At 33.4% G+C, this 27,702-nt stretch overlaps 1 protein-coding gene across 1 annotated transcript; it reads right to left on the minus strand.

Annotated features, from left to right (window-relative positions):
• Window positions 1-247: 247 nt before the first annotated feature.
• Window positions 248-26,453, minus strand: LOC111620972 (coiled-coil domain-containing protein 22 homolog). Its single transcript, XM_023362998.1, has 15 exons — window positions 26,256-26,453; window positions 13,142-13,313; window positions 12,921-13,053; window positions 12,705-12,832; window positions 6,557-6,632; window positions 6,305-6,474; window positions 5,807-5,995; window positions 5,555-5,731; window positions 3,239-3,475; window positions 3,038-3,139; window positions 932-1,039; window positions 761-856; window positions 623-682; window positions 484-558; window positions 248-390 (listed from the first exon to the last, which is right to left on the minus strand). The coding sequence occupies exons 1-15, from the start codon at window positions 26,303-26,305 to the stop codon at window positions 277-279; spliced, it is 1,887 nt and encodes a 628-aa protein (XP_023218766.1). The 5' UTR covers window positions 26,306-26,453; the 3' UTR covers window positions 248-276.
• Window positions 26,454-27,702: the final 1,249 nt, after the last annotated feature.

Here is a 27,702-nt window from a genome sequence, read left to right on the forward strand (position 1 = left end):
ATTCGCCGAAAGTTCCTTTATAATAAATGCCAGACGAAAAATCGTTTATTTGAGACAATTACATTGTACAGAAATTTAAACATTGCTTTATTACAATCCTTTGAAAACGCCAGACAATTATTGCAAGGATCTTTATGGCCATGATTTTTAAGAATGAGTTCGTTTAAATAATTACTACAGATTAATGAATTGTTCATTGTTATAGCTTAATTTTATCAAAAAATACTGATAAAATTATTTTTTATATGACAAGTCCCCTTAAACCGAATCCGCCTATCAGTGTTCCTTTAACTGGCTCATCAGTGTCTCGTTTTCCTGTTTCATCTGTTTGTAGTCTGCTGTAATTCTCTCCAAATTTGCAGCCACTTTCTTTTGGCTCTCTTGTTCGATCTACAAGTAACATTGAAAATTAAACAGATTTTCTTAAACTTTTGTCATGCAGACAAGCCAGATTTCATTAAAAAAAAATACAAAACTGAATACCTGATCTTCTAAATCTCTAATTTCTCTCATGATAGCACCAGTCTCCTCTACTGTCTGCATTAGCTGGCTACAATTCTGGAAAAATTACGTAGTTTAGCAATGCAATATAATTTTTTTTTCTAGTAATTTATATACGTACCTCGTGTAAGGCAGCAAGATGTTTGTACGCTCTTCTGACCCCTTCGTCTTTCTTTGCATCCTGTTTGGCACGCAATTATGGCCCATTTAAATATACAAACAACAAGAATGGCAGCAAACTAAAACAGAATAAAACTACCTTGAATATGAGTTCGTCCGTCACGGTGAAAGTCCTGTCTAATTTTCCAGCCAGCTGATTGATTTCTTTCTGCACCACTTTCGTATCACACAAAACCTAAATTGATAGCAGCATAAAATAATCATATACTGGTACATATATATAAAATCATTGAGTGTGTACAAATCTCACCTTGTCTATTTCTGCCTTCTGCTTTTTGATGTTTCCAACAATCTCTATGATTCTCCTGGTATACGAGGAACGATTGACATCTTTAGATATTCTTTCATATTCATTTATCTGGAAAAAGAGTAAAAAATTCTGACACATTTCATGCAATATTCTACAATAGCAATTCAAATTACTATAGTAGAGATGTAATCAGAAATTTTTGAGCATGGGACATCCATGGGAAAAGTCTACAATGTTGCAGGGAAAGGAACTTTTGGATCCGTGTAAATTTAAGTCAAATTTTGCAACTTTTCATTATATAAACATGTGTCCTAGTCAAGCAATGTGTGGAATATGGCAAAAAACATAATTTTCAGGGAAGAGGAGATGTGTTTTAAAAAGTAAACTAAATGCCAATAACAAATAAAATCTAGATTACATCCGACTCCACACGAGATATGACTCGTCTCTCTCGACCTTTCAAAACCAAAATTTATTAGCATCAATGCCCCTTATACACAAGCTACCACTGTGCAAAATTTCATTTCATCATTGTTACTCCATCCTGAGACATTAAAATAGATGCCATCACACACACATACTTGCATACATATCATATCCACAGAACTTTCCCCCCATTTTTGGTTCCCAAAGTGGGCACTACCGCCCCCATGAGTGGTGAGTAAATCTAGGTGGGTGCTGGAGGCAAGGTACTTGAACAGTAACCATAGGCAATGATTGGGGGAGTCACTAAACCTTTTTCTTCCCTCCATTAAAAGAGGGAAGAAGAAACATTGTGTTTAATGGATTTCATATATGGAAAACAATATATGGTATGGACACAGTGTGATGTTCATAGAAAAGTTTCTCTAATAATATTTCCAAGCCTTTCTCATACAAGGGAAAATGGGTTAGGAGCATTGGATAGAAGTTTATGGAACCAAGTAAACCTTACTAATCAGAAGGTAACTCCTGAGAACAACAATTAGAAAATCAGTCTGCTAAAGTACACTTTTTTTATATGTGCATTTTTGAAGCGTAGCAAACTTTTTACAATTATTCAAAAATTCCATAATAGAATCTTATCATCAGCGCTTTTTTTTCTTATACAACACAATGGAACGGCATTCCACCACCTTTTTTCAATATATTTTAAAACTTAAGAGAATTTTTGAAAATTTGATGTTTGGTCCGCGTTGAATCGCTCTGTTGAGCATAGAAGATCGGCAACAAAATTATTAAGACGGTCCTGCTCCTGCTTGTGCGAGATGTATGTAATACATTTTTAGTAATGAGATGAGTGTTCCACTGCCTTTTTTTCCCCCCAAAAAAGCACTGTTTATCATCATAGTATTAATCTCACAAATAAATTTCCTGTGTAATTTATCATTTTATGTACAGTAGAAAGTTTTATAACTACTTAAATGTTGACTATTTTTCCAACATGCTTACCAGTAATGCAATCCTAATAGCAGCCACGTCAATCTGTTTTAAAAAAAAAAAAAAAAATGCATTGGTACGAAAAGGTAAACACAATAATTTCTTGAAGCTGAATATTTATTTGTTTACACTTTCAAATAAGTTTATGTTTATATATTAAAGACACAAAAATGTCAAATATTTTTTTTTGACATTTTTGTGTCTTTAATATATACATTGTAATTGTGAGGTCCCAAACAGAATTTGAAATTGTGTGTTAACATTTTAATGAATATCCAACAGGACAGTTAAACTCTCACTCTTCAAAAATAAAAATGACACATCATCTTGTGAAGACTATTAAAGATTCTTTGTCAAAAATGTAAACAAAAGGCTGGAATTACAAGGGAGTGTTTCAAACTTTGGATAAATACTATCCGATCGGTATTTGGTTGAGCATTGATGGTGACCCCTCCCGCAACCCAAAAGGTCTCGAACTGTCACCCAAAGACAAGGGTGGACCAATTGGAAAGTGATGAGGGATATCATTACTCAAAAATACATTAATAAATAAATACATTAGATTTTTCATCTAAACTTAACCAAATCATTAACTGAATTTTGTTGCTCTATTAATACAGTTCTTATAATGGTTAACTGATTACATAATAGTATAGTAAATTTTCTAAAGGTCACATTTCATCTTACCAACTGTTTATGAAGCTCTTCTTTATTATGCACATCGTCTTTGATTTCTTTCACTTTTTCCTGAATTATTTTTATTTCTTCCAGTTTTCGTTGCGTTTCGCTCTAAAAAAAAAAAGAGTAAATTTAAAGTATTATATTATGTAAATGTCATTAAAAAATCACTGCAAAAACTTCAAAAATAATATGAAATATACTACCTACTAGCCTTTGGGAGCTGAGTTCTTTTAACTGGCGATATTCTTCTACAAGAGGAGCCCGGTGACTCTCCCACTGGCCAGCCAGAGACACCAGTTTCTGGCCGTTCGCCTCGACCATCGTCTGGAGTTTCTGCAGGTTGTTGTCCGCATCCGGCAAGAGGTCGAACGTGCGCTTCTTCACTCGGTACGCTTCCTGAAATTCTTCAATTTTCTTTTCTTGGGAAATGATTTGTTCTGCTATCTAAAAAGACCAAAATTTAATGTTTCAGTTTAAATAAACAAAATTACTTGAAAACAACTTTCATCTTGAATATGCCTTTTTGTGTATATCATTCATAAATGTCAATTTAAACAGCAAGACTCTGCAAGATTGATCAAAAATATTTCAGTAATTAGAAAAAGAACATCCCATTTCAAGCAACCTGCACATAGAGGATATATAGTAAACTGGCTTTTCCCATTATGTGGATCCAATTCAAAATAAAAGTCAATTCACATGGCAAGGAACAAATATCCAACATGAAATTCAAATTACCCTCAGAAATCATGAGAATCTAGATACCTCATAATGAGATGGGAATACTGCATGATGATCTATATTCTGATCACCAGGGCTATTTTTCAGCCAGAACATACTGGTATGGCTTACATAAAAGTATCAAAAGTTAGTATATAGCAGCAGCAGCAGCCACTTGGTGAAAAAAATTTCTGTATGTTCAAGGTGAGAAGTCTGGTGACAGACATGATAAAAATAAATGAAACAAAACTGGGCCACCACCGACCATGCTTATGCACATGACTAATGCCTTGGGCCAATTGGAATCAATGTAAAAAAGGAAAATGGAGTGGGAATTGCCCTCTATCCTTGGAAGACATCTCTTGACAAACAGACAATACTGTCCACTAATTGTCTACGCAGACTAAATTCTTATCACGAAATGAGGTATAGAGAAGCATTAATGATGAAAGGGAAAGGAATTGTTTTTGAAGATATATTTATTTTAAAGGAAAAATGTTTATAACAAATGAAACTTTGTTTTGATATTATTATTATTATTTGACATATTTTCAAATACGTTCTACTTATAAACTGTCAAATTTTATTTACTATTATACTTAGAAATTTTTAAAGGAACAGCTTTTATTCTTCTCTCTGCATTATAGGCCTTGGAGGCCCTTGGCTGCAGTTACAATCCTTTTCCATATCATTCGGTCTATAACCTGCCTCTGCCGATCTTCAGTGACTCCATCTATCCACCTTCTTTTGGGACAGCCTCTTAGCCTCTTCCCTTTCCCGATAGTGGAACCCTCGTGAAGCCGTTGCCATTATAGCAAGCCTTATGACATGACCTAGCCACTGTAATCTTCTGGCCTTAATTACTTGTGTGATCATGGGCTTGTTGTAGGTTGTCTGCAGTTTCTGTTTGTTCTTCTCAATATTGGTTCTCAGTTGACCATGATACCATTATCATCAAAGTCTTCCACAGGTCCGAAGATTTTCCTTAGTATTTTGTTTTCAAATCTCTGTAGTTGTAGTTCCTCCTGCTTTGTCATTGGCCATGTTTCACATCCATACAGAATTGCAGAATCAGTGACTCATATACAGTTAGCTTCGTCTTTTAACTAAGGAGTCTGCTTTTTAGTATGTTTGTGAGCCCGAAGTAGATTTTGTTTCCCTGTAGCAAGTGAGTCCCTATCTCCTTCTTGATGTCATTGTTTCTGTTTATGTCAATCCCTAAGTACTTGAAGGATTCCATAGTGCTGAATGTTATATTGTCTACGGTTAGATGTTTTTCGTGGGATTCTCCCTTTTTAGAAATAACCATGTATTTAGTCTTCTCTGCATTGATGGTCAGACCCATGCTCTTGGCAACTATTGCTAATTTTGGCATTAATCTCATCACCTCCTCTTGAGATTCTCCAATTATGACAATGTCATCTGCATATGCTAGTAGTGACAGTTTGTCTCTTGAGTCATTTTCCTTTTTATTGTATCTCCTGGGCCATTCTGACAACTTTTATAACGACAAAATATTTTAAGACATTGCGATTAACCTAAATATTTTACTAAGCATTTGTTGACATGAAATATTAAAGTACTTTAAGGCTTAAATTGAAGCATCTAGTGTACAATGTCTAAAAATAATTTGTAACATTTACTTGTATAGAGAATATTTTAAATACAAATGCACAATTAAAAGTCAAATAACCAAATTTTGATGAATGCAATAAATCAATTTCTGACAAATTTAAACTCTGAAAAATTACCAGTTTTTATTCTAAACTTAAAAGAAACTCCTTAATTTGAAAAATGGCAAACCTGTTGAATGGATGCATTGAGATGTTTTGCGTCTATTTCCTTCTGCTCCAACGTTTCTGTCAGTTCGTCGACTCTGTTCCTAAGATCCGAAATCTGCTCTTCTTGACTCTTCTTCACTTCCTCTTCCGAGCTCACAACCGGAGCAATGCTTTTTGACTGATCGTTTGATATTTCATCCTATAAAATTTATCTTTGTTGTATTTTCTTAAAAATTTAAAAGCAAATTATTTTAATTTCAAGAATTTCTGTTACCTGCGTAAATTGCAGTTTTTCCGAATGGGTGAATCTCGATCCCTTCTGTCTTAAATTTTTCTTCTCAGACGTTGCCAGTGCTTTAAAATTACTCATTTCTTGAATTATGGCTTCCGCACTTTGTACGGAGTGTCTCAACTGCTCGGCAATTCGCTTTTGCAACCTATCTGCTTTCCTTTTTCTATATTCCTAAAGTTAAAAAAGTTTTTTTTCATGTTTTAAAATTTTAAATATTAAAAAAATATATATATTTTTAGTAAGCATTCAGTTATTTGAACTGAAATTTAAATTATTTTTCACATCTTGAAAGCTTTCTGATTGGATTAGACCAAGTTTCAGACATTTACAGCTAAGAATAAAATATTTCCTACTTAACATAACTACTTACAGAATACAGAGTCAAATAAAACTCTAATTAAACATCAGAATAAGAAACAAAATACATTATTCAATAAATCTAAAAGTAAAAAATATTTTGGTTAATAACAAAATTCTCACCTGTTCTGTCAATCTGGATGGTAATCCATTTTGATTCCATTCATTATCCCATTCTAATGAATACACCACAGATAAAGTATTATTTTCAAAGACAGAAGGTACAAGTTGATGGGGTAAAGGCACTTGTTTGGTTACTAACGGAACATACTTGTTGTAATACTGTTTTAATCCTAGAAGAAATAAATTTTGATATTAATAAATATATTTATTACGGTATAAATATTTTTTTCTAATTATTATAAAATATACAACCTTTAGACAATTTGAAATAATTCTCACGAGGACCAATCAACTTAGAAGTGTGAAATGGCATGGCATTTGGATATCCCTGTTAATTTAATTATTCATACGTTATGCATATTAATTTTAAATATGTGATTAGAGATAAATCCACACACACAAACAAACAAACAAACACAAGTTAAAACGTTTTCTTTATACTATGCATAAATACTAACATAATAAATACATTTAAAAAAAATTTTTCAATTCTTATTTATATAATTTCATGAGAAGCACTGAAAAAAATTTATTTAAAACAATGCACAGTGGGGTCAGTGATATCAAAATCTCTAAGAATACATTTAATATATATGTACTTAAATACTACACACATACATATGTATATTTCTGTTATATATTTGAAATTTCAATACACTATTAATGTTGAGTGTTGGTGAAAAGTACACTTTCGATCAGATGTTTTAGTTATAAAAAAGTGAAAATATACACGTTTAGTGAATATTACACTATCATTTAGTGAAATTTGTTTTTCTCAAATTCTTTCTGACACGGCAACAACATCTTTACTTATATTAATTAAATACTCATTAAACACACATTTATCATTATCATAATAAGTATTAAAATGATTTATCATAAATCTAAATTTTGTTGATATTTAATATTTCTCCTGGACTTCAAATTTGGTGATTATTTGGTATTAGCCATTCGGGACCAAACGAAAAACAGTGCACCTTTGCCTTTTATTGTCATTCATTTTTAATAGCTTTTATTTGCACTTCAATTTTAACAAACCAAATTCTGATGTTATGAATTTGTTTCATTCTTTACAGGATGGAATTCAACTTATTTCTTTCAGAGAGAGAATTATTTGATACAATGTGTAAAATCAGACTGAGTTGCATTAGTCAATCAAACTGAATATTCAAAAAAATATATTGAAAAATGGATATTGTGTCCAGAAGAGTTTCTTCTCAATCTCTATTAGTCACTAACACTTTAAATTGGAATTTTAAAAAGATGATTAAAAATACAATAAGAAAAGGACAGTTTTATCACAAAAAAACACAAGACAGCTTGAAAATTCAATATCTTCTCCATGTTATTCAAAATTTTATAGAAAAATAAAATTTTGTCAAAAGTTCTAAACAAAAACGATGAAAAAATGAAGAATTTTCCGCTAATCATTCTTTTGAAGATTCAACTTATGCAGGGCATAAAAGTAACCAAAAGAAAAGGGTTTTTCCAAGAAGCTATGGAAACACCAAAATGTCCAAATATTGTATATGCAGAGGAAGAAATTTTAGACCATAGGTTACATTCTATGTTAGTAAAGAGCTATGTCTGAAGATGAAATGTATTAAATTTTGAATTATTGTATCAGTTATTAACTCATTAACATACTGTAAATTTAGCATATTCTGTAAATTTAGTATTTTGTAAATCTGTTATTAACAGGTACAAAGTAAAAAGCCGAGTATGTTGCCAGATTTTTACTTAAATAATCAGTTTTTGTTCATGCAGTTTTATTTAACAAAATATACTTAAAAAGTAATTTTAGACAAAATTAAATTTAAAAAAAAATACATAACTGAATTTTCTGCTAAGTTTATGTATTCATGGCCCCACTGCACAATATGTAGAAATATAAGTCACACAATTCTTTACGCAGCAGCAAAAAATTTTTAATGATTAACACTTTTGGTCATTTTTAAAGATCATCCTTGAGTTACATACAATACAATAAATCAAACTATTTAGGAATGCAACAGAAATATTTTAGAACATAAAATACCAAACAATTTTAAATTAAAATAAAAAATAAATACAAGAAATAGCTATATAATAAAACCAGCTTGTTAAACCATGCTTCACCTGCGTTTATAAAGTACCCCTCACAGTAATTGTTACACCTGACATTATTAATTGTAAATGTCAAAAATGTATGTGGCAAAATCCATTTAAGAATGATCAGAATGCCCATAAAAACTATGTGAGAAGTATGCCCTCATAAATAGCAAGTTTATAGAAAATTACAATTAGTTTGATTTATTTGGTTATGGCAACATGACATGGCGATCTACCAAGAAGGGTGCCTCCCGGGAAACTGGCCCCTATTTCAAAGTTACTAACTTGAAGAAAACCCAGAAAACTCCACATGGCCATTCTGATGGCAATGTATGACTAACTACCAGTGTAACAGTTTTGACTCCATGCAGGTGAATGCAAAGTACTACTCATCAAAGTAATAATATAGTGTGTCTACTTTGTTCTATATCATTGTTACAGTAAATTACATGAATAAACTATAATACAGTGGAACCCCGGTTAACGAACATAATCTGTTCCACGAGTCCGTTCGTTAACCGAAGCAATTTTTCCCATAGAAATTAATGCAAATACAATTAATCCGTTCTAGCCGTCAGTATTTTTGTAATTTTATTTGTAAAATGGGTTTTCTTTAATGAAAATATAGGAAAACGTGCTCATAAACAGTCGATCTAGGTTAAATTTTCGGATAAGGGGAAAGATTTGACGGGTATAAAAACATCCCACACGATCGTTAAAGTTTTAAAATGACAGATAGCAGAAACAATAGGCTAAATTATGAGCGAAAGGCTTATAGGTTTATCAACAATCTCTGATCAGAGTCGACAAACAGGTGTCAAATAAACTCCTCGGAACAAACCTTTCTCGTGACCTGATCTGGTTTCGGTTTTCACCTGGAGACAAAGAAGTAAACAATCACGAGGAAGCGAGGAATGGGACGCAGGACTAATCATAAGGTGAGATTCAAGGAAAAAATACTATAAAAACCCCGAATCTCAAGGTCAAAACGCAGTTTTCCTAAAAATTCTATGGTGATTAATCTGTGTCATCTTCATCTGGATTAAGCCTGAAGTTGTGCCCGCTAAAATTTGTGTTGTGTTCGCAGACCGCTCCAGTCATTGCAGCTCTGTCACCTACCATCGCTTCTGTGACCAAGCGAACCCATCTCGTCCGCTCTGGGGCTACGACTGATCAGCTTGCTCTATTGTAGGACCAGCGATATGCCACTCCTCAGTGCCGAGAGAAAATACTGTAGATAAGCCATTTCCAACTACCTCAAATATGTAAGCATCTTCCCGTTCTAATAAATGATTTTCACTGTAAAATACTTGTCATCTTTGTCTCCTCCGCCACCACCAACGTACAAATGGACCCTAGATCATCACCGACACACGATTAACTGACTTTCCCTAAAAGTCGGCAAGCTTACAAATTTGACACAAAAAGCCGTTAAGTTCGTTATCCGAATTTTGTTCGTTATCTGAGACAAAATTTTTGCAAAATAATAGTTCGTTAACCGGGGTTCCACTGTATTTGTTTTTAAATTATATCCTTTTCTGTATTAATTATGTTTAGTTTATTATATTTTAAAATTTTTTTGCTAATAGATGGTGATACATGTAAATCCAGTAAAACCAACATATACAAAAGTTAATTGATATATACAAATCCATAAATAGTTTTGGGTGTGTAATATATATATCACATTGTCTAAGTTATTAGTATGTTAACAGAACTGCCAAGTTTTATAGCAATTGGTCAAATAGCCTAGAAGTGTATAGCAAACAAATAAAAATTCTCATTTATGGATAGAGATAACACAAATAAATGACAAACAGAATTGATAAATAAAAATGTTAGCTGTAAGGATACAAAAAGGCTTATAAATATATATGAATTTTTTACCCTTACAGCTTCTTAACATATCTATTCTTTGTATTTTATTTTCTATTTTAATTTTAATTTAAAATTGTTTGGCATTTTATGTTCTAAAATATTTTTGTTGCATTCCTAAATCATTTGATTTATTGTATGTAACCTGAGTATGGTCTTTAAAAATGGCCAAAAACATTAATCATTAAATATTTTTTACTGTTGTTCAAAGGTTGTATGACAGTTACTGTCTATCATAACAGTTTCTGGTGATTATATAGTGTGTAGAAATATAAGATTTTATAAAATTACTAGATACAATCACAATTCGTTGTTCATATTGCTTTCAAACATACCATTCAAAATTTATCAGCTAATCTATAAATATATAAAGTAATAAGTCAGTCAACTAAATTGAATATTCCCATATTAACCATAAAATGCTTGAAAACAATTCAAATAGTTTGGGATTTATTTAGATTATTAGACTGGATGATGAGACAGTTGAAAAAAATATAAGTATTTTTGACCATCAAACAAAATCAAATAAACTTTTTAAACAATTTTGATAAGATCATTTTCAACTTAATTGTGGCATCGACAAGAAAAGTAATGTAGTGTACATCAAATTATGATCTGACGAGACAATTGCCTTAAAAAAGCTTTGTCTAAATAAATTCCAAACTTCTCAAACTGTTTTAGTACTTTACAATTATTATAAATTAAATATATTACTGTACCGAGTTTGAATACTCAAAATTTATGATTAATTTAGATTCATCCAATACATCTGCCATCTATTTAAATTTAAATACTCGTAATGTTTTCAGAAATCTCTAGCTTCTCATCCTTAATTATAAATATACTAGAAATTCTCCCGTCAAGTATGACAGACTACTTTCTATGAAAAAGTAGAGATTAAAGAATTGAGAAGAGTACAATTTCAAGAAATTCAAGAAGAGTAACTAATATTGCTACAAGTTCAATAGTGTATACTGTTCATTAATACATAATTAAAGCACAATAACACATTTTAAATAACAGGCTCATTAGACTGTTACTTCCAATTGACCATCACATGGTCACTATGGAAAGATTTTTTTTTTTAATTTGTTATAGAAGTGACACGATGCTGCTATCTTTGTTTAAATTTTAAATTTAATGAAATAAGTTTAAAATATGCCATTTGCCAAAATATTTAAAAATGCAAAAAATGCAACTTAAGGAAAATTCCCTCATCAAACATGAACATCACGTGGTCACTGATGTCACTGCAACATAAGTGCGATCACTGATCCGAAATTGATAATATTTATTCTCTAGCTAATATTTCAACAAAGTAAGTAGACTATACTTTCTTTCAGTCCATAAAATGAATATAACCAAAATTTCATCTGGGCTGGACAAAACTTGCAAGAGTTATAAGGAATTCACACACATACACAATGGCTTTTATATTAGTACTATTGTATAAACAATCTGCAAATTCAATATTATTATTATAGTCCTAAAACATGGCAGATTGTTTGGCTTTAATTATAAATGTCAAATTTGCTTATAATACAGTAGATTCTCTCTAATGCAATCTTGCTTTAACTGACCATATTTTTGTTGAGATTTCTCACTGCAAATCAATTTCCAATCAATCATGGAAATAAATGCTGTTGACAATCATATACATTTTTCACTTTGATCAGTCTTTGTTATCTGTGCTATTGTGATTGCAGTTATTCCATATGTGCATACTTTTGTTGTTAATTTTTTTATTACTTTAATTTATGATGATAGGCTCAAACAAGCAAAATTGGAATGTGTTAACTATTAAAACATGTTGGAATATTTTCATAATAGAGAACCTGTAAAACAGATGTCAGAAAAAGTATGGTGAATGATTGTTAGAGAAATTGAAAATACTTTTAAAACTTCAGTAGACATGAAAATGCACTATGGATACAATTTGTGCAAGAAGAACAATGAGGAACTCCTCGTATCTGATCCAATTTTGAAGGAAAAGGCAGTACACCTGCAGCCTACATAAGAAAGTTATGCAGAAAAATCCTTAGCCAACAAGGAAAGGCTTCCATGGCACTTTTTCCATTGTAAAATTCATTACCTAGGTGTTTGTGGCAAGAAGTTTTCAGCAGATCAAGATACTATAATTAAAAATTTTCTGAAAAATGTTTAGACATTATGTAGAAGGAAAATATTACTCCTGAACGAGGCTACAATTCGGATGAAATGGATTTAAATGTTAAGTTTCTTCTGTCAAAAATGCTAGCAGCATCACAAGAAACATTGCTAATTGTTTCAAAATAAATAAAGAACAAATCATTGTGGCACTTTGTACAAAGACTGCTGAGAGTTACAAATTGCCCCTTTCTGTTGGAAAGTCATCACCAAAAGCATTTAAAAATTGAGAAAAGTTCATATAACAGAACATATCAGTATAAAATACCTCATAATGCCATAAATTATGATCGTTCCAACGAATACCATTAGTTTTACAATAATTAGGAAGCCAAGGTAATTTTAACAGACGAGATAGTTCTGCCTCGATGGCTCGACTGATGAGTGCTGCCTTGCCTGAAAAGTTTCACATCTCTTTTAATATTATCCAAATTTCATTTTTAATCTAAAAAGTTATCTATTAATTAAAATGTCAAACATTTACCTATTGGTTCCTCAGAAACTTTTTCACTTTCTTTTGGTAACTTTTCAATCAGGAAGACAAATATTCTTCTAAGTTCAGTTTCATTAGAATAAAGAAAAGTTTGATATCCAATTTCGCCATTATATCCAAGTTCCTAAACATCGACATTCAGAAAATAATTCAGGTAAAATATTGCGTCACAATATCAGAAGATGGAAAGAGTCACTGATCTAATATCTTACCGTACAATTTGTAGCTAAAGCCGTGCCCAGTCGATATCGAGCCGCCATGCTTGGCGGAACATGCCTCGGCAAATCCAGAGAGGAATTGATTTGCTGCAGACATCTCACGACCCCCTCAATTACCAATTCTGTGTTAAATTCTTTCAAGCTGCTGACTTCATCTTCTATATCACTGAAATTAAAGACATTACATATATTTTTGTTGGCTCTACCATTATTTTTATTCTGTCTACATTAGTCCTATTAATTAAATGACTGAACTACATAATTTGGCCTAAAGTGAGATAATTAAATAATTACCTTATACTAAATAAAATTAATGTAATTATTAATATAATAGAATTAAATAAAATTTAGGATTTTCTGGAAGATTAACCTAAAGAGTAATTAATTAATAACCAAACACCTTTATTGTTGCTGAGAAAATTTAATTAAAACAAATGTTTTCAACCTATTCCATAGGCCATCATCAAGTTTAAAACTGATAATTGGAAGATTTCATTCCACAGGATCGAATACAAATATTCAAATTTCAAAAAACTGACAACGGATTAAAAAAATAATATACTAGTAATGTATAAAAAATATAATAAAAACAAGGAATAAAATAAAAACAAACTCAGAAATACTACTAAATATAAGTATCAATTAATACAATAAAATTAAAGTGTAAATTGAGTTTCCAGCAGATTTTTTAACAATATATTTCCAGGCCGATGGAAGGCCTTCCACGTCCCTCGCATTAATACAAGTCTCCTTTAATTTGCTCTTATAAATCTCTATTTTCTCAGAGGTCTTTGCTAATGTTGGGGATTTCACTGGTTTGATAATGTCCACATCATCCCATTTAACTACCGAACTTTGTGCCTGAGCCATCTGGGATAGTACTGTCGCGTTTGAACTTTTTTTGATGTTATACTTGTGCTCCTTTAGCCTTACACTCAAATTCCTTGTTGTAACACCGATATAATCTTTCTTAATCCCCAGCTGCAGGTTTTCATATGGTATCCTATACACACCTGCTTTTTCTTCCTTCCTAATGCTATCCTTGTCATTTCTTAAAATTTTATATAGGTTCGGGGCTCTTTTTAGAACATAAAAACCTTTATCATTCTAACAAATTTTTCCTTTTCTATGCAATATAATAAAAAATAATACCAGTTGGCAATATAAAAGATAACAAACATGTAGTGGTGGCTCATAGCCATCTAATGTGGGAATGCTAAGTAAAAGTAATGTAACTAGAACCAATATTGGGGTACCAGAGTTAAACTGTGCAATGTTACATCCACCCCATATTACCATGGATGTAGCCACTAGAACTGTAGATGAAGAGTAACTTTTAGATATTGCATATACATTTGTATGTGTGTTGATGCATTCAAATGTTTTTTCCTGCACTTAATTGGTTTCTTAACCATTTATCAATTTACAAAGGTAGGGTGCTTGACCACTCCTGGATGCATTATTGCTGAGTAGCAACTACTAGTTTATGTAATAAAAAAAAAATATATATATATGTGCGTATATTAACATCTTTAATAATACATATTATTGAGATATTGTATATGTAATCTAGAACAGTGCTTCTAAATAAGNCATATAAATAAAAATTAGAATATTTAGAAAACAAACTAAACATTTCTCAGTTTAAAACATTGTTAATTCATTTTAATGGTATATATATATATTTTTTTTTTTATTATATAAACTAGTAGTTGCTACTCAGCAATAATGCATAAGTTTTATAATTATTTATCCCACAATTTGTTTTTAACATAAATCTATTCCATTCAACTGTTTTTATTTGTTTATACAGGGTCTTCTGAAAATAATGCTACCATTTTAAATTATTGTAATTATGTTAATTATTATCTGAAAACATTGCAACATACATTAAAACATTGGAAAACTGTCCAAGTTTGACATTTGCCCATTGCAGTTTTTCAATGCATACATTTTGTGTCAAAATGGCACACATCCAACCAATACTCAAATTCTTCCTAAGCTTGCTATGGCGTATCTGTTGTCACGCCACCCATGGCAGCCACAATTCTATAGCTCCTTCAGATTGGGCAGGGTGCCCCAATTGTATCGTTGTGCTTTATAGTGAGCTATTTCGTGCATCTTTGGCGTCAGTTTTGCCTTGCAAATTTGCTCTCCTTGTAAGTGCGATAACGAAACCAAGGGGAAGTAGTAACTGTACCTCCAAGTGGTCCTGCCCGCAAGTAGCCCCTCGTGGGCGAAACTAAACAGTTACTGCGTTTCTTACTATTAAAAAACAGTCCTTTTAAGGACTATGGCAAAGAGACAGAAAACCTCTGATACAGACGACGAGGTGTCGTCGCAGGAAATGGAAGTTTCCCTGCATGATGAACGAATTATAACGGCAGAAGGAATCAGAGATAATATAGAGGAGTATATGCTGAACAGTGGCAAAAGTCGGATAAACTCCAAAAGCCACGTGAGCTACGTGGTTGAACAAATCGATAAATTAATAGACTTATTTCGCCACAAAGAAGAAGCGGTACCGTTGCAAGCCGCAATGGAAAACATCAGCAAAAAGCTGGATCAAGTTTTGAATAAACAGACTTCTTTTCCGCAAAGTTATGCACAGGTTACTGCACCTAAGAAGACAAGTAAACCTAAAGAGGTTATTTTGGTGGAACCGTCGAAAGAAGGAGATGATCCTGAATATACAAAAGAACAGTTAAAGAAGAAAGTGGATCCAAAGAAGATAGGAGTCGGTATACAGGCAGTCCGTAAACTGCGTAAGGGAGGGATTGCCATTGAACTTAATAGTGTTGAAGACAAGAATAAACTTCGTAAAGAAATAGAAGAAAAGACGGGCCTTAGGACAAGGGAGCCCGCGAAGAAGCGACCAAGACTAATCATCTATGGGGTGGCTAAGGACACTCCGAAAGAAGAAATACTGGATTGTCTTTATGAACAGAATGAAGTTTTGAGCACAGGTATGACAATGGAGGAGTATGCCAAGGAGATTGAGTTAAAGTTCCAATTTGGAAGTAGAGAGAAAAGAACAGTAAATTGGGTGATTGAGGTCACTCCAAAAGTGAGACAGATGTTGTTGCCAAGGAAAAAGATCAATCTAGGTTGGTCACGCTGTGGCATTGAAGATTATATCAATGTGGCACAATGCTTCAAATGTTGCAAAATAGGACACATTGCCAAAAATTGTCCTGAGAAGGACATAGTATGTAGTCAATGTGGTAATAACCACAAGTATCGGGATTGTCCCAATAAACATAGAGTGGAATGTTGCAATTGTAAACGAGAGAAATTAAGAGAAGTGAGCCATAATGCCTTTGATAAGAAATGCCCTTTAGTGCAAAAGGTACGTCGACTCATAATTGCTAAGATCGATTATGGCAGTCAATAATAGAAATATAAAGATTAAAATGGTTCAAGTGAACGTGCAAAGATCGATAGGGGCTACATTGGCACTGACTAAAACGATGGAAAAACTTGATATAGCTTTGGTGCAGGAGCCCTATTGTTACAGGGGTGTACCAGGCTATTTAAGAACATCATATAGAACTCTATATAATGTAGATGAAGGAGTAAGACCAAGAACAATGGCTATAGTGAACAATACGTCAATACCAGTGTTATTCTATGGTAACTGGAGCAATGATAGCATGACTTGTTTCGAGATAGGAAGTGGTAGTGAAAGCATGGTATTAGTGAGTATATATTGCCCGATAACTGAGGACTTAGGTCCCCTTCTTTCGAATTTAGATGAAGTGATTACAACTTTTGCACATAAGCAAGTAATAATAGGGGGTGACATTAATGCGCATTCCCAACTATGGGGTGACACAAATAATGATGACAGAGCAGAATTATTTTTGGATTTTGTCAGTTCCAACCAGTTACACCTACTTAATGATCCAGAGTCACCTCCAACTTTCGATGCTCAAACAGGAAGAAGTTGGATAGATGTGACTGTATGCAATGAAAGAGCTTTAAGCAGAGTATCACAGTGGACAGTTGCGCCGGTCAGTAGTCTAAGTGACCATGGTTACATTTACATAGATATAGGACATCAAGACAGGATAGTGGAAGAAGATACAATGCAGTATGCAGTTAGACATGCCAATTGGACTCTGTTTCAGGAAAGACTGGAAGAGGTTATGCAGAGCACAAGCCTCGATATCATAATGACAAAGGAAAGGGCGGAAATGATAATTACAGAATTTAATAATAAAGTGGTTCAGATATGTGAGGAAACCATCCCTAAAAAGAAGAAGGGACGGAAGAAGGTCCCGTGGTGGACCAGTGAATTGGGAGAGTGGCGGAAAACAAATAACCGGCTGAGACGCCGATATCAAAGAAACAGGAGGGAAGAAATACGACAGAAAAGTAAGAGTGAATATTTGGAACATAGTAGGAAGTATAAGGCAAAGATTAAAGAAGCGAAGATCAAATCCTGGCAAGATTTCTGTACCCAAAGCTCGAATAAGCCTTGGGGCTACATTTATAAAGCTTGTATCAATAAAATTAGACAGCCACAATACTTAACAACGATAAAGGATGGAACCACTTATACAGAGGGAATTGAGGGCACAATTATGACACTAATGAATGGGTTTTTCCCTGAGGATAACCCAGACGAGGATACAGAGGAACAGAGGAGGATGCGAGAAGAAGTACAGAGTCAGTATCTAGGACAGCTAGACCCAGAGTTTACAAGAGAAGAGGTGAATAACGCTATCCACCGGATTAAGCCGGGGAAAGCACCAGGCAAAGATAAAATAGTGGCCGAAATACTATACAAAATCTGGGAAACTGGCCCTGGGTTTATCCAGGACTTATATAACTTGTGTTTAAAGTTCGGAACCTTCCCAAAGGTATGGAAAATCGCAAAACTTGTGATTATACCTAAGGGCGATAAGGTAGATAAGAGCTTAAGGAAAAGTTACCGCCCAATAAGCCTGCTGCCAACAATGGGCAAAGTTTTGGACTTTATGGTTAGTCAACGAATATTGCAATATCTGGAACAGAGAGAGTTTATGAGCCCAAAACAGTTTGGGTTTTTACCGGATAAAAGTACAGACGATGTAATTTACAAGGTTGTTGAGACCATAACAACTAAGCTAAATAATAAGAAGTATTGTTGCGCAATAAGTTTAGATATACAAGGGGCATTCGACCATACATGGTGGCCCCTTGTTTTGAGTACGCTAAGAAGAGCGGGATGTCCGAGTAATATCTATGAAATTGTGAAGGACTATTTTAAGGATAGGAAAGTGGAATATCAAGCAGGTGAATCATGCATTGAATACAATTTAAGTCGAGGGTGTCCGCAAGGATCTAATTCCGGACCCCTCTTCTGGAACATTGCATATGACAGCTACCTAAAAACTGACAAGGGTAACGATATAGCCGAGTTCGCATACGCGGACGATACAATAGTCCTTTTTGGAGCGAATTCGAGAAGGGACATTGAGAACCAAGGAAACATACTATTGAACCTGATCTCAAGTAGGGGAAGGGAGCTTAAACTCCACTATAACCCCAGAAAGACAGTAGCGATTGTTTTCTCAAAGGGATCTATCCCGGATCTTTATAAGCGCACACCTACCCTAAAGATGGAAGGCGAAAGCATCAAGGTGGAAAAGCAGATGAAGTATCTGGGGGTGATACTAGATCACCGTCTGACATGGCTACCACATGTTAAAGCTATGAGGAATGTAACAACAAACTTATTTAATGCATTGGCAAGGGTTGCTAAGGCTCATTGGGGCCTAAGCACAAATGCTTTAGCCACAATATATGAAGGGGCATTTATCCCCAAGATAACGTATGCTGCTGGGGTGTGGTATGCGGCAGCACAGAAGGTTGTAATTAAGAAACAAGTACGGAGTGCGCAAAGGATGGCTCTGTTGAGGTTGACAAGAAGCTTTAGAACGGTGTCAACAGATGCGTTACTAGTAATTGCTGGAACGCCACCCATAGACCTGGTGTTAAAGGAGAAGGCAAATTGTTATAGGTGGAGAAGAGGATTACCTCTGATACTAGATGACCAGATGGAAAGTATGGAATACGAGACAAAACCAAAGGCTACAATGCTACCCAAGTTATATCATAGAATGGCCATAATGACAGCAGCAGAAGGGGAAAGTAGTGAAATAAACATTTATACGGACGGGTCGAAGGTTGAAGACCGAGTAGGAGCTTCCTTCTTGGTCGAAAAAGAGGATAAAATTATACATTACGAGCAGTTCCGGTTGGATAACCGCTGCTCGGTTTACCAGGCGGAATTATTGGCTTTGTTACAAGCAGTAAAATGGTGTGCCAGTAGTCAAAACTTAAGCTCTATAATAATAAATACAGATAGCAGGGCGGCCCTGCAAACATTGCAACAATTTACAGATACAAACCAAATGGCTCTAGAGATGAAGACCCTAATAAGGGTAAATCATTTACAGATTAAGTTCAGATGGGTTAAGGCCCATAGTGGCATTAGAGGAAATGAAAGAGCAGACGAGTTAGCTAAGGAAGCTACACAGCTAGAAGAGATTACGTACAGTAAAATCCCAATATCATATGTAAAAAGGAGATTAAGACAAAGTACAGTAGAAATATGGCAAGAAGAATGGAGTAATGGGAGGAATGGTAGACATACTTTTTGGTTGCTTCCCAGTGTTGAAGAACGGACTAGAGAACTTAGATGGCTAACACCAAACTTCTATTTAACTCAGCTTCTGACGAATCACTGCAATACGAAAGATTATCTCAAAAGAATCAATAAAGTGCAGGATACCTTATGTGTGTGCGGAAACGGGATGCATAGTCTGGAGCATCTTCTGGAAGAGTGCAGTAAGTACGAACAGGAACGTCTGCAATTTCAGCTGCAAGCGAAAGACGTCATTCATACAAGTGAGATAGACCTTTATATGTGCCTCAGACACAGGGACTTAGTGCGGGAATTGCAGAACTTCACGCGGAGAATATTGTCGTGAAAGGGATACGAGTTGTATCCTGGTATTGTAATCAAGTGTACTAGGTTTAAGGCAAGAGCCTTTTGTATATATTTGTTATTTTATTTTATTTATTGTTATAATTGTACAAGATATACAAGATAAATTGAATAAAGAAAAGTCTCCCTTGTTATACGGATAGTGGGACAAGGGTGATGCTGATCCCCATTGGGGAAATGATGATTACCAAAATGAAAAAAAAAAAAAAAAGCTCCTTCAGATTATTCCTGTTGCACAATGACTGATTCTGATTTGCAAACTGCAGAATGAAAATGCTTTCTCTGTTGTGGAGTTGATATTTTTGTCTACAGCACTTCCTAGCACTAGTAGATAACAAGATGTTCAAATGCAGATGGGCAATGAAAATTGGATGGTACTCTATCATTTGGTGTAGGTCGCATACTTCTTGGATAAGAATTACAGTAATCAAGGATTTCTCCCACACCAGGTCATATAGAACAAATATGTGTAGTCTTTAACCAATATCCAAGTATTAATTAGAGGGAAAATTATATATATATTTGAAAGATGATTCAAATATTCAACTATTAAAATTACTTAAAAAGAATAAAACAAATTGTTAACAGAAAATATAAATAATAAAAATCCAACACTAATATTTTTCTGAATATAAACATAATGGCAGTATCTGAAACTTTTTTGGCCTGCAATTTGAAAAAAATTGTAAACCTATAAATTCCCACAGTCGTCCATCCGTCTTTCCTTAATCTCAAGAATGGAGTTAAATAGATGAAAGACAAGACCAGATATGGAAACCTTAGTGGTACGAGGCTCCAATTAACTATATACAAACTTATAGTGCAAACTGGAAATCATGTTATTTCCAGTTTGCACTATAAGTTTGTACTATTTTTGTCATGTTATTTCAATTCAAACATTTTTTCCTGAAAGATGACTGGCACAACTTTATTGTTAAAGGAAAAGTATGATGTACAGGAAAAAACACTATTAATTTGAGATGGAGAGCATATATTTTAAGTTATATAAATTAAAAATATGATTAAAAATTGCATCCTTGCATCGAGACAATGCCACAATAAATAATTGCTTGTTTAAAATTAAAAACTGCTGCAATTAGTTTCAGATTTTCATACTTTAAAATGATAACAGAACTAATGCAATTAATTTCAAGAATAAGGCAAATATATAAACATATTATCAAATTTTAGGAACTCAAACAAAACTATTATCTTATATATTGTATTTATGTTCTAAAACTATGTTTCATCATAAGATAAATGCAATCCACAAATATTTAAGAGCATAGTAGGATCTGGATCTTCAATAAACATCAGATTTTATAAATTATTTTTAACACATCTTAAATAAATGAGCTTAATTTAAAACATAATTCATTTAACCTTAATTTGGTCTGAAAAAACAACCAAAACTAAGAAAGAAACACACAATACACTTATTTTAATGCAAAATGATTTATTTTCTGTATTGCTGATACTAATGATTTTCTTTCTTACTTTCAGATTCTTTTACAGTAGCAAGTCTTGTTATAATGTCTACAGAAAAAAGTCATGTTCTAAAAATCAATGGCAATTCAAATTAAAAAATGTCAGTGTTTCAAACTCTTAAAATACATATTGTTGCAAGAAAAATGTGCTCATTTTAATTGTCAACAACTTCTATCTTTATTTCCTTAATTTTAATATCATAATTTTATCATTTATATTTCAGTTTGATATGTATTTTTTGGACACACTTTTATATTAACATCTTTGAAAAAACATTTTTAAGAGACATATTAATATAAAACATGTATCAAAACATCTACTTAATACATTTCTAACATATCAAAATGTTACAAGATTATTCTATAGAATAACTGCTTCATCTATTGATATTTCAAATGCAAACATGAAAGTTATAAAATTCTGTGCATATTTAACTATAGTATAACTTTCCATTTTGTCCTTTTTTCATGCCATCCTGGATTTGTCTAAGTCCACAAAGGAAATCTGGTTATCATCCTCATCATATCCACTTCCTTATTGCCTTGATCAAGTATTGTCATGCTTAAAGCCAAACAATTATCTGATTACATCAAACTATATTACTACTACTATTAAAAATTAAAATACTAAATAATTTGATCTAGAGGTAGATGTTAGGCACCACTTCTTACTAAATTTAAGAATTAGCTTCATTGCCAGTTATACTATCCAGACCTCTGTCCAATCTTCACCTCCAGAGCTATTAATTTAATTTACATATAACCATACCAGTTAGTAATGGCACTAAGTGGGGATGACTCAGCATCCACAACATAACTCCCACTCTGGCATTCAGTCAGCTATCATTTTATCCCAGCATTGCACTGTACATATATATACAAATATAAATATCTATAAACCCACTAGTTATATTAAAGCCAAACAATTGCTGGACTTGATCTCACTATATTACTGCTACTATTAATAATTAAAATGCTATGTATCAATAATTTGGCCTAGAGGTAGTAATTAGGTGTCATCCTTATCAAATTAAATAATTGGCAATACAACCATATGGTATATAGGAGTTTGAGGTTTGAGTCCTACTCTGAGCCTTTTTCCTCCATAACCTTCTAAATTAATTACAATTACAGTACAACCCTGCTTAATGTGGGGGATGCATTCCTAGACAACAAAGCACTAAGCAAAACAGTGTTAAACGTGGTCATTTTAACATAGAATAAATAGGGAAACATAGGGGGAACATAAATAGGGGAACACGAAACCAAAAATCAACAAATTTTACTTTAAGTTATTTTTATATTAATTTGTATAATAATATATGTTAAATAATACATAAACATAAGCACACAAAAAGTGTAAAAGTTCATTTTTTGTGACAAAGGTCCTGACTTTTCTGAAATTCTTGTTTTTTTGCAATAAAGTCGTGAAGTTTCATTTGTCGCTTTTTTCTTTCCTTAAGCAAATGTCAGTAGCAGAAGATCGCATCCAAAACACCTCCTTTTTCTTTTACACTCCTTTCAAAATCTAGATCATTTGCTACAATTTGATCAATGATTTTGGTTATCGTTACCAAACTTTTACTAAGGAAATCTGTAGAGAAATTTTTTGGGTTCTTCGTTTTCAGAATCACTATTTTCCAGTTCTACATGGATTCCTTGTTCTGCCAGTTCTTGAAGGTCGTTGTTGATAAGACTCTCACCAGAAACCTGCTATAACTCCCTCAATATCCTGTTTGTCTACATCTCCTAGTCCTGCTGTATTGATTAGGTTGAGTTTGATCAACCTAACAATACAGTGATAGGCTCTTCTCGTTGAGAATTCTTGGATACCTTCAGCCATAACTTCTTCCACACTTTGTTCGCGCATATATCAGTTAATTCTTGCCAAGCAAAGCTGTTATTGCCTATGGCATCCATGATGTTATATTTTTCCAAAATTATACCAAACAAACAGATTTAAAGAAAGTACACCTTTTTGCTATTTTCTGCTGATTAGTTTGTGTTCACTAAGAATCGTATTATATATGAATCAACGAAATGTGCAATAATTTAAATCAGCATAAATTTTGAGCTTTTTTTAGGCTTCGAGCAGACCACGTTATATTGAATCAGCATTAAGTGGGATCTTATTGTATTAAATTTAATAAAAGATTATGCACTAGGCCAAATTACTTAATACCTTAATTATTAATAGTAGCAATAATAGAGCCTGATGAAATCTGGAATTGTTTGACAATATTTTTATTTATTTATTATTTATTTTATTGTCATGGGATTTATTGTTATGTGGAAATGGAAATATTTTGTCTTACTCAGACTTTTCCAATTGTAATTACAATAAATAAATAATATAACTATCAGGCTTATAGATGTTTTTTATTTGTGATGCTTTCTATAATTTCTGAAGATGATTGCTTCTATTGGCACTTTGAAGCTAAGGGGACTTTTGCTTACATCCATTTTTCTCACACAGGCACTTCAATATTCCTGGAAAGCTTCCAAAAGAACCTTTACCTGCATATTCAATTCTAAGATGCACTGCACGAATAATCATCTTTAGGCATCATTAAGATAAGTCATGATTCAATCTATGATAAAATTTTCAAAGGAGATAAGTCTGCAATATAGCATTTGTAATGTATGCAATATTCTTTTGATTTCATTTTTTTTCAAGTTAAGAACAAAAGTGAATGCTCCCATTTCCATCATCTCCAACAATACTTGTAAATATCAGTGGTGTACTGTCCATGGAAGCTGTGAAAGTGCAGCTTCCCTTTTATTTTCTAAAATATAAATACATATTGTGCAATTATTTTCATATTTTAATGTACTTTGAATTACTTAAAATTACTTATTTTGTTATAACCACATTATGTATATTACAAATTTCTATATTACATGTGAAAAAAACAATAAGATTGCTATTGTATATTCGAATATAAATTCGTACATGCATATTCCCAATGGAAGTGCTGTATTATCGAATACGGGGCAACTTCCACAGCCAAAATATTTGAATCGTGTAAAGCAGCCAGATTACAAACATTTGTGCATGCACTTTACAAAGCACCAACATCACACAGTTTAGCTCATGAATGCTACACCAAAATACCGTATAATGCTTCCAATGATTCTATCCAGGGCCGGCACAACTTCCCTATCATCAAATGTCACCGCACACCACTGGTAAATATATAAGGACTTTTTATAAAATCTGTTAATAAATGGTGTTCTGGGGAAATAATTGAAGCCATAGAAGTTACAGTATGTAAGAGATATGTTAGGTGAAGTTGAGATGAACTAATGTAGCAATTTGCAGTTTACTAGATCATGGAAATTTGGAAGCTAATATACATACATCAAGTATTGGAACTACTAATTGAAGTTCATTAAGTTGCTACACACAAATAAGATCATGAAAAAACACATACAATGTACTGTACACATATAATTCTTTTTTGATTTATCAATACTACTGGCAAAATTCTGTGGTTCTTCAGTCTTTAAAGCTTTGTACCAACAAGGGGAGCCCGGGAGGTCGTCATCACCGATTTCGATGAAATTTTGGGGACGTGTAGTATTTACTCCCTACTTAAACTCTGCCAAAGCCGGAGGACCCACTAGTCGGGCATTCTTGAAAAATCACAATCAAAGTTTTTCTAGAACTATTAATATGTATGAGAAGCAACATTCACGTGTATATGGTTTGGTCTAATTAGTTAAGGTGCATGCGTAATTAGTTAATCTGTGTGGAGAGCATTACTATATGGGTTTGAATCCCATGTCTGATATTTTTTTTTACATTTATAATTTAATCTTATTGTTAATTCAATTTGTTATGCACAGTTTTTAGTCATTGAAAATTTATTTTTTATTTTGATCACTCCATATATACTTGTTAGAAAATATATAACATTATAATCACATTTTGTATTGTTTAGCATTAATGTAAGTTCTTACATTAAATATAACAAACAATGCAAAGCCCAATAAGTATATAGAAACATCACGAAACGATCACCTAAATAATCGTACCATAATTCCACTAATTTAAATAATTAATACTTATACAGGCAACTCTGCAAGATATTAGCCTTCGAATGTCAAAATGGCAAAACGGCACTACCGCTCACTCTCCAAGTTTCACATCGGTCGAGGCCGACCATTGCTCGTCTCGCATAGTCGTGCACTTCGGCGCTAACCGTCGCTCGCGCCTCGGCACCCGCACCCTCCGAAACTATACAACGTCAAGTATTCCACGAACGGTCGAGCGGTCCACTCAAAACCGGAATATTCGTGCGGGCTTAGCAAAACGACACCAATCCCAATCGCACGCAACCCAGAAATAGACCAAATTTAGGGGGGCCGTATCTGGCGAAGGGTCGCACATGGAGGTATGGTTCCTTTGACGTTTTTGCTCCCGTGGGTATGGTGTACAGTTCTGACAAGGTCCCGAGCGACTCACTCAAAGCTGTAATTGTATCCAAAATAAACGTCACACGGACCCATCGTTTCTGCGCGCATAAAAATGCTCAGAAACTTTATAAAAAATGATAAGTAACCGACATTGGTGACATACAGTTAGTCTTATCGTTATTAAGTGAATCGACTAACAACTTACCAGCCGATCTGTCGAAGCGTGTGAATCACGATATTATCTACTTCTTCCATTTACTCCAGAACGAAAATAAACGCAATCAACAAATTCGGACAAACACAACACTTTTATTAGAAAAAAGATTCCGTGCAATCATCCCATATATTCAGACGACTAATCATTTAGTCGGGAAACACCTCCGACACGGCGATCGAAGCGCCATCTCGGTGTCGGAATTAATCGTTAATTTTTGGAATATTCGCGTATTATTAAAAATTTTTTATTTATTGTCAAATAAAGAAAATCAAACTAAATAAATAAGAAAGTTTTATAACAATTTTTTTAGATTTATATTTAACGGCTTTATATTGCCAGATGTCTCGATCATTTATAACCCAAGGCCGGATGGACGACAAGTTAATATAATGTTACGTACCGTATTTTCGCGCGATTTACCTACGGGTTATCGGTGTTTAATTAAAGGAATTTTAAAATGATGCGGATTATATTCCGATTTTAAATTGCAATTACGAAACTTGTGCCTACGGAGTAGCTATTGTTCCATAGATGTTGATTATAAAGGTTTCTGCGTGGACGGTGTCGTAGCCGGAGGTTGCAACTTGAGAGGAAGAAGTTGCATCCTCTTGCTTGACCAGTTACTAATATTCATTTTCGAACAATTGAAACTCATCTGTATATAAGTGTAAAAATAAACTAAAGTCAGTCGCCACATAAGTATAAATCTAAATCGTAAAACTGAGTTTTCATATTTTCCTCAAATTTCTCAAACCGGCTCTTGCGGCAGATCGCTATCGAAAGTATATGAGTGACAAACATCGTAGTATTGATAAACCAGTAGCGTGCCGTCATTAGAAGCGGTGGACGCGCCGCTTCCCTCGTATTTTCTAAAAAAATAAATACATATTAATTTTAATTATATGAAAATAATCGCACAATATTTTATTATAACCGCATTGTGTATCTGATTACAAATTTTTATACTACACGTGAAAAAAAAATAAGATTGCTATTTATATTCGAATATAAGTGGCGGAGTGGAATCTCTGTATTGTCAGATTCCAAAAAGCCAGATTTGCGCATGCACTTTACAGAGCACCAACCTCACCCGGTTTAGCCGGTGGAAGCCTACGACTATGGGTTGATGCTACCCATATAACGCTTCCAATTCTATCCGGGACCGGTTCCGGGCTGTTAGCCGCCCGCCCGCTAGATATTTGGCCGATTACGTGAATAACGAGTAGATTTATAACTTAACCCAACCGATAAAAATTTACTGGTATGTTTTTACGATAGTTCTGTATAGTTGACGAAGTTTAAAAAATCCATTAAAATATTTGATATATTTATTCCGCTTTCCGATTTTATATTACTCACGGATTTCGATGTTAAACCGGTGATATTACAATTTCGTACGTCCCATGTTTAAGGGGATGTAGAAAAAAACGTGTAC

The sequence above is a fragment of the Centruroides sculpturatus genome, unplaced genomic scaffold (genome assembly GCF_000671375.1).
Source record: "Centruroides sculpturatus isolate CEXI.00-Female unplaced genomic scaffold, Cexi_2.0 scaffold252, whole genome shotgun sequence".
Taxonomy (NCBI): domain Eukaryota; kingdom Metazoa; phylum Arthropoda; class Arachnida; order Scorpiones; family Buthidae; genus Centruroides; species Centruroides sculpturatus.

What these genes read in the sequence shown, in the direction of transcription:
- LOC111620972 (XM_023362998.1), bottom strand. Translation starts at nt 26,305, where the DNA reads ATGGAAGAAGTAGATAATATCGTGATTCACACGCTTCGACAGATCGGC. An exon ending in ATAATTTATGGCATTATGAG is followed by an intron (nt 6,633 to 12,704) that starts GTATTTTATACT and finishes TTAAATTAACAG; the next exon opens with GGATATCCAAATGCCATGCC. An exon ending in CATCCAGATTGACAGAACAG is followed by an intron (nt 5,996 to 6,304) that starts GTGAGAATTTTG and finishes TTTTAACTTTAG; the next exon opens with GAATATAGAAAAAGGAAAGC.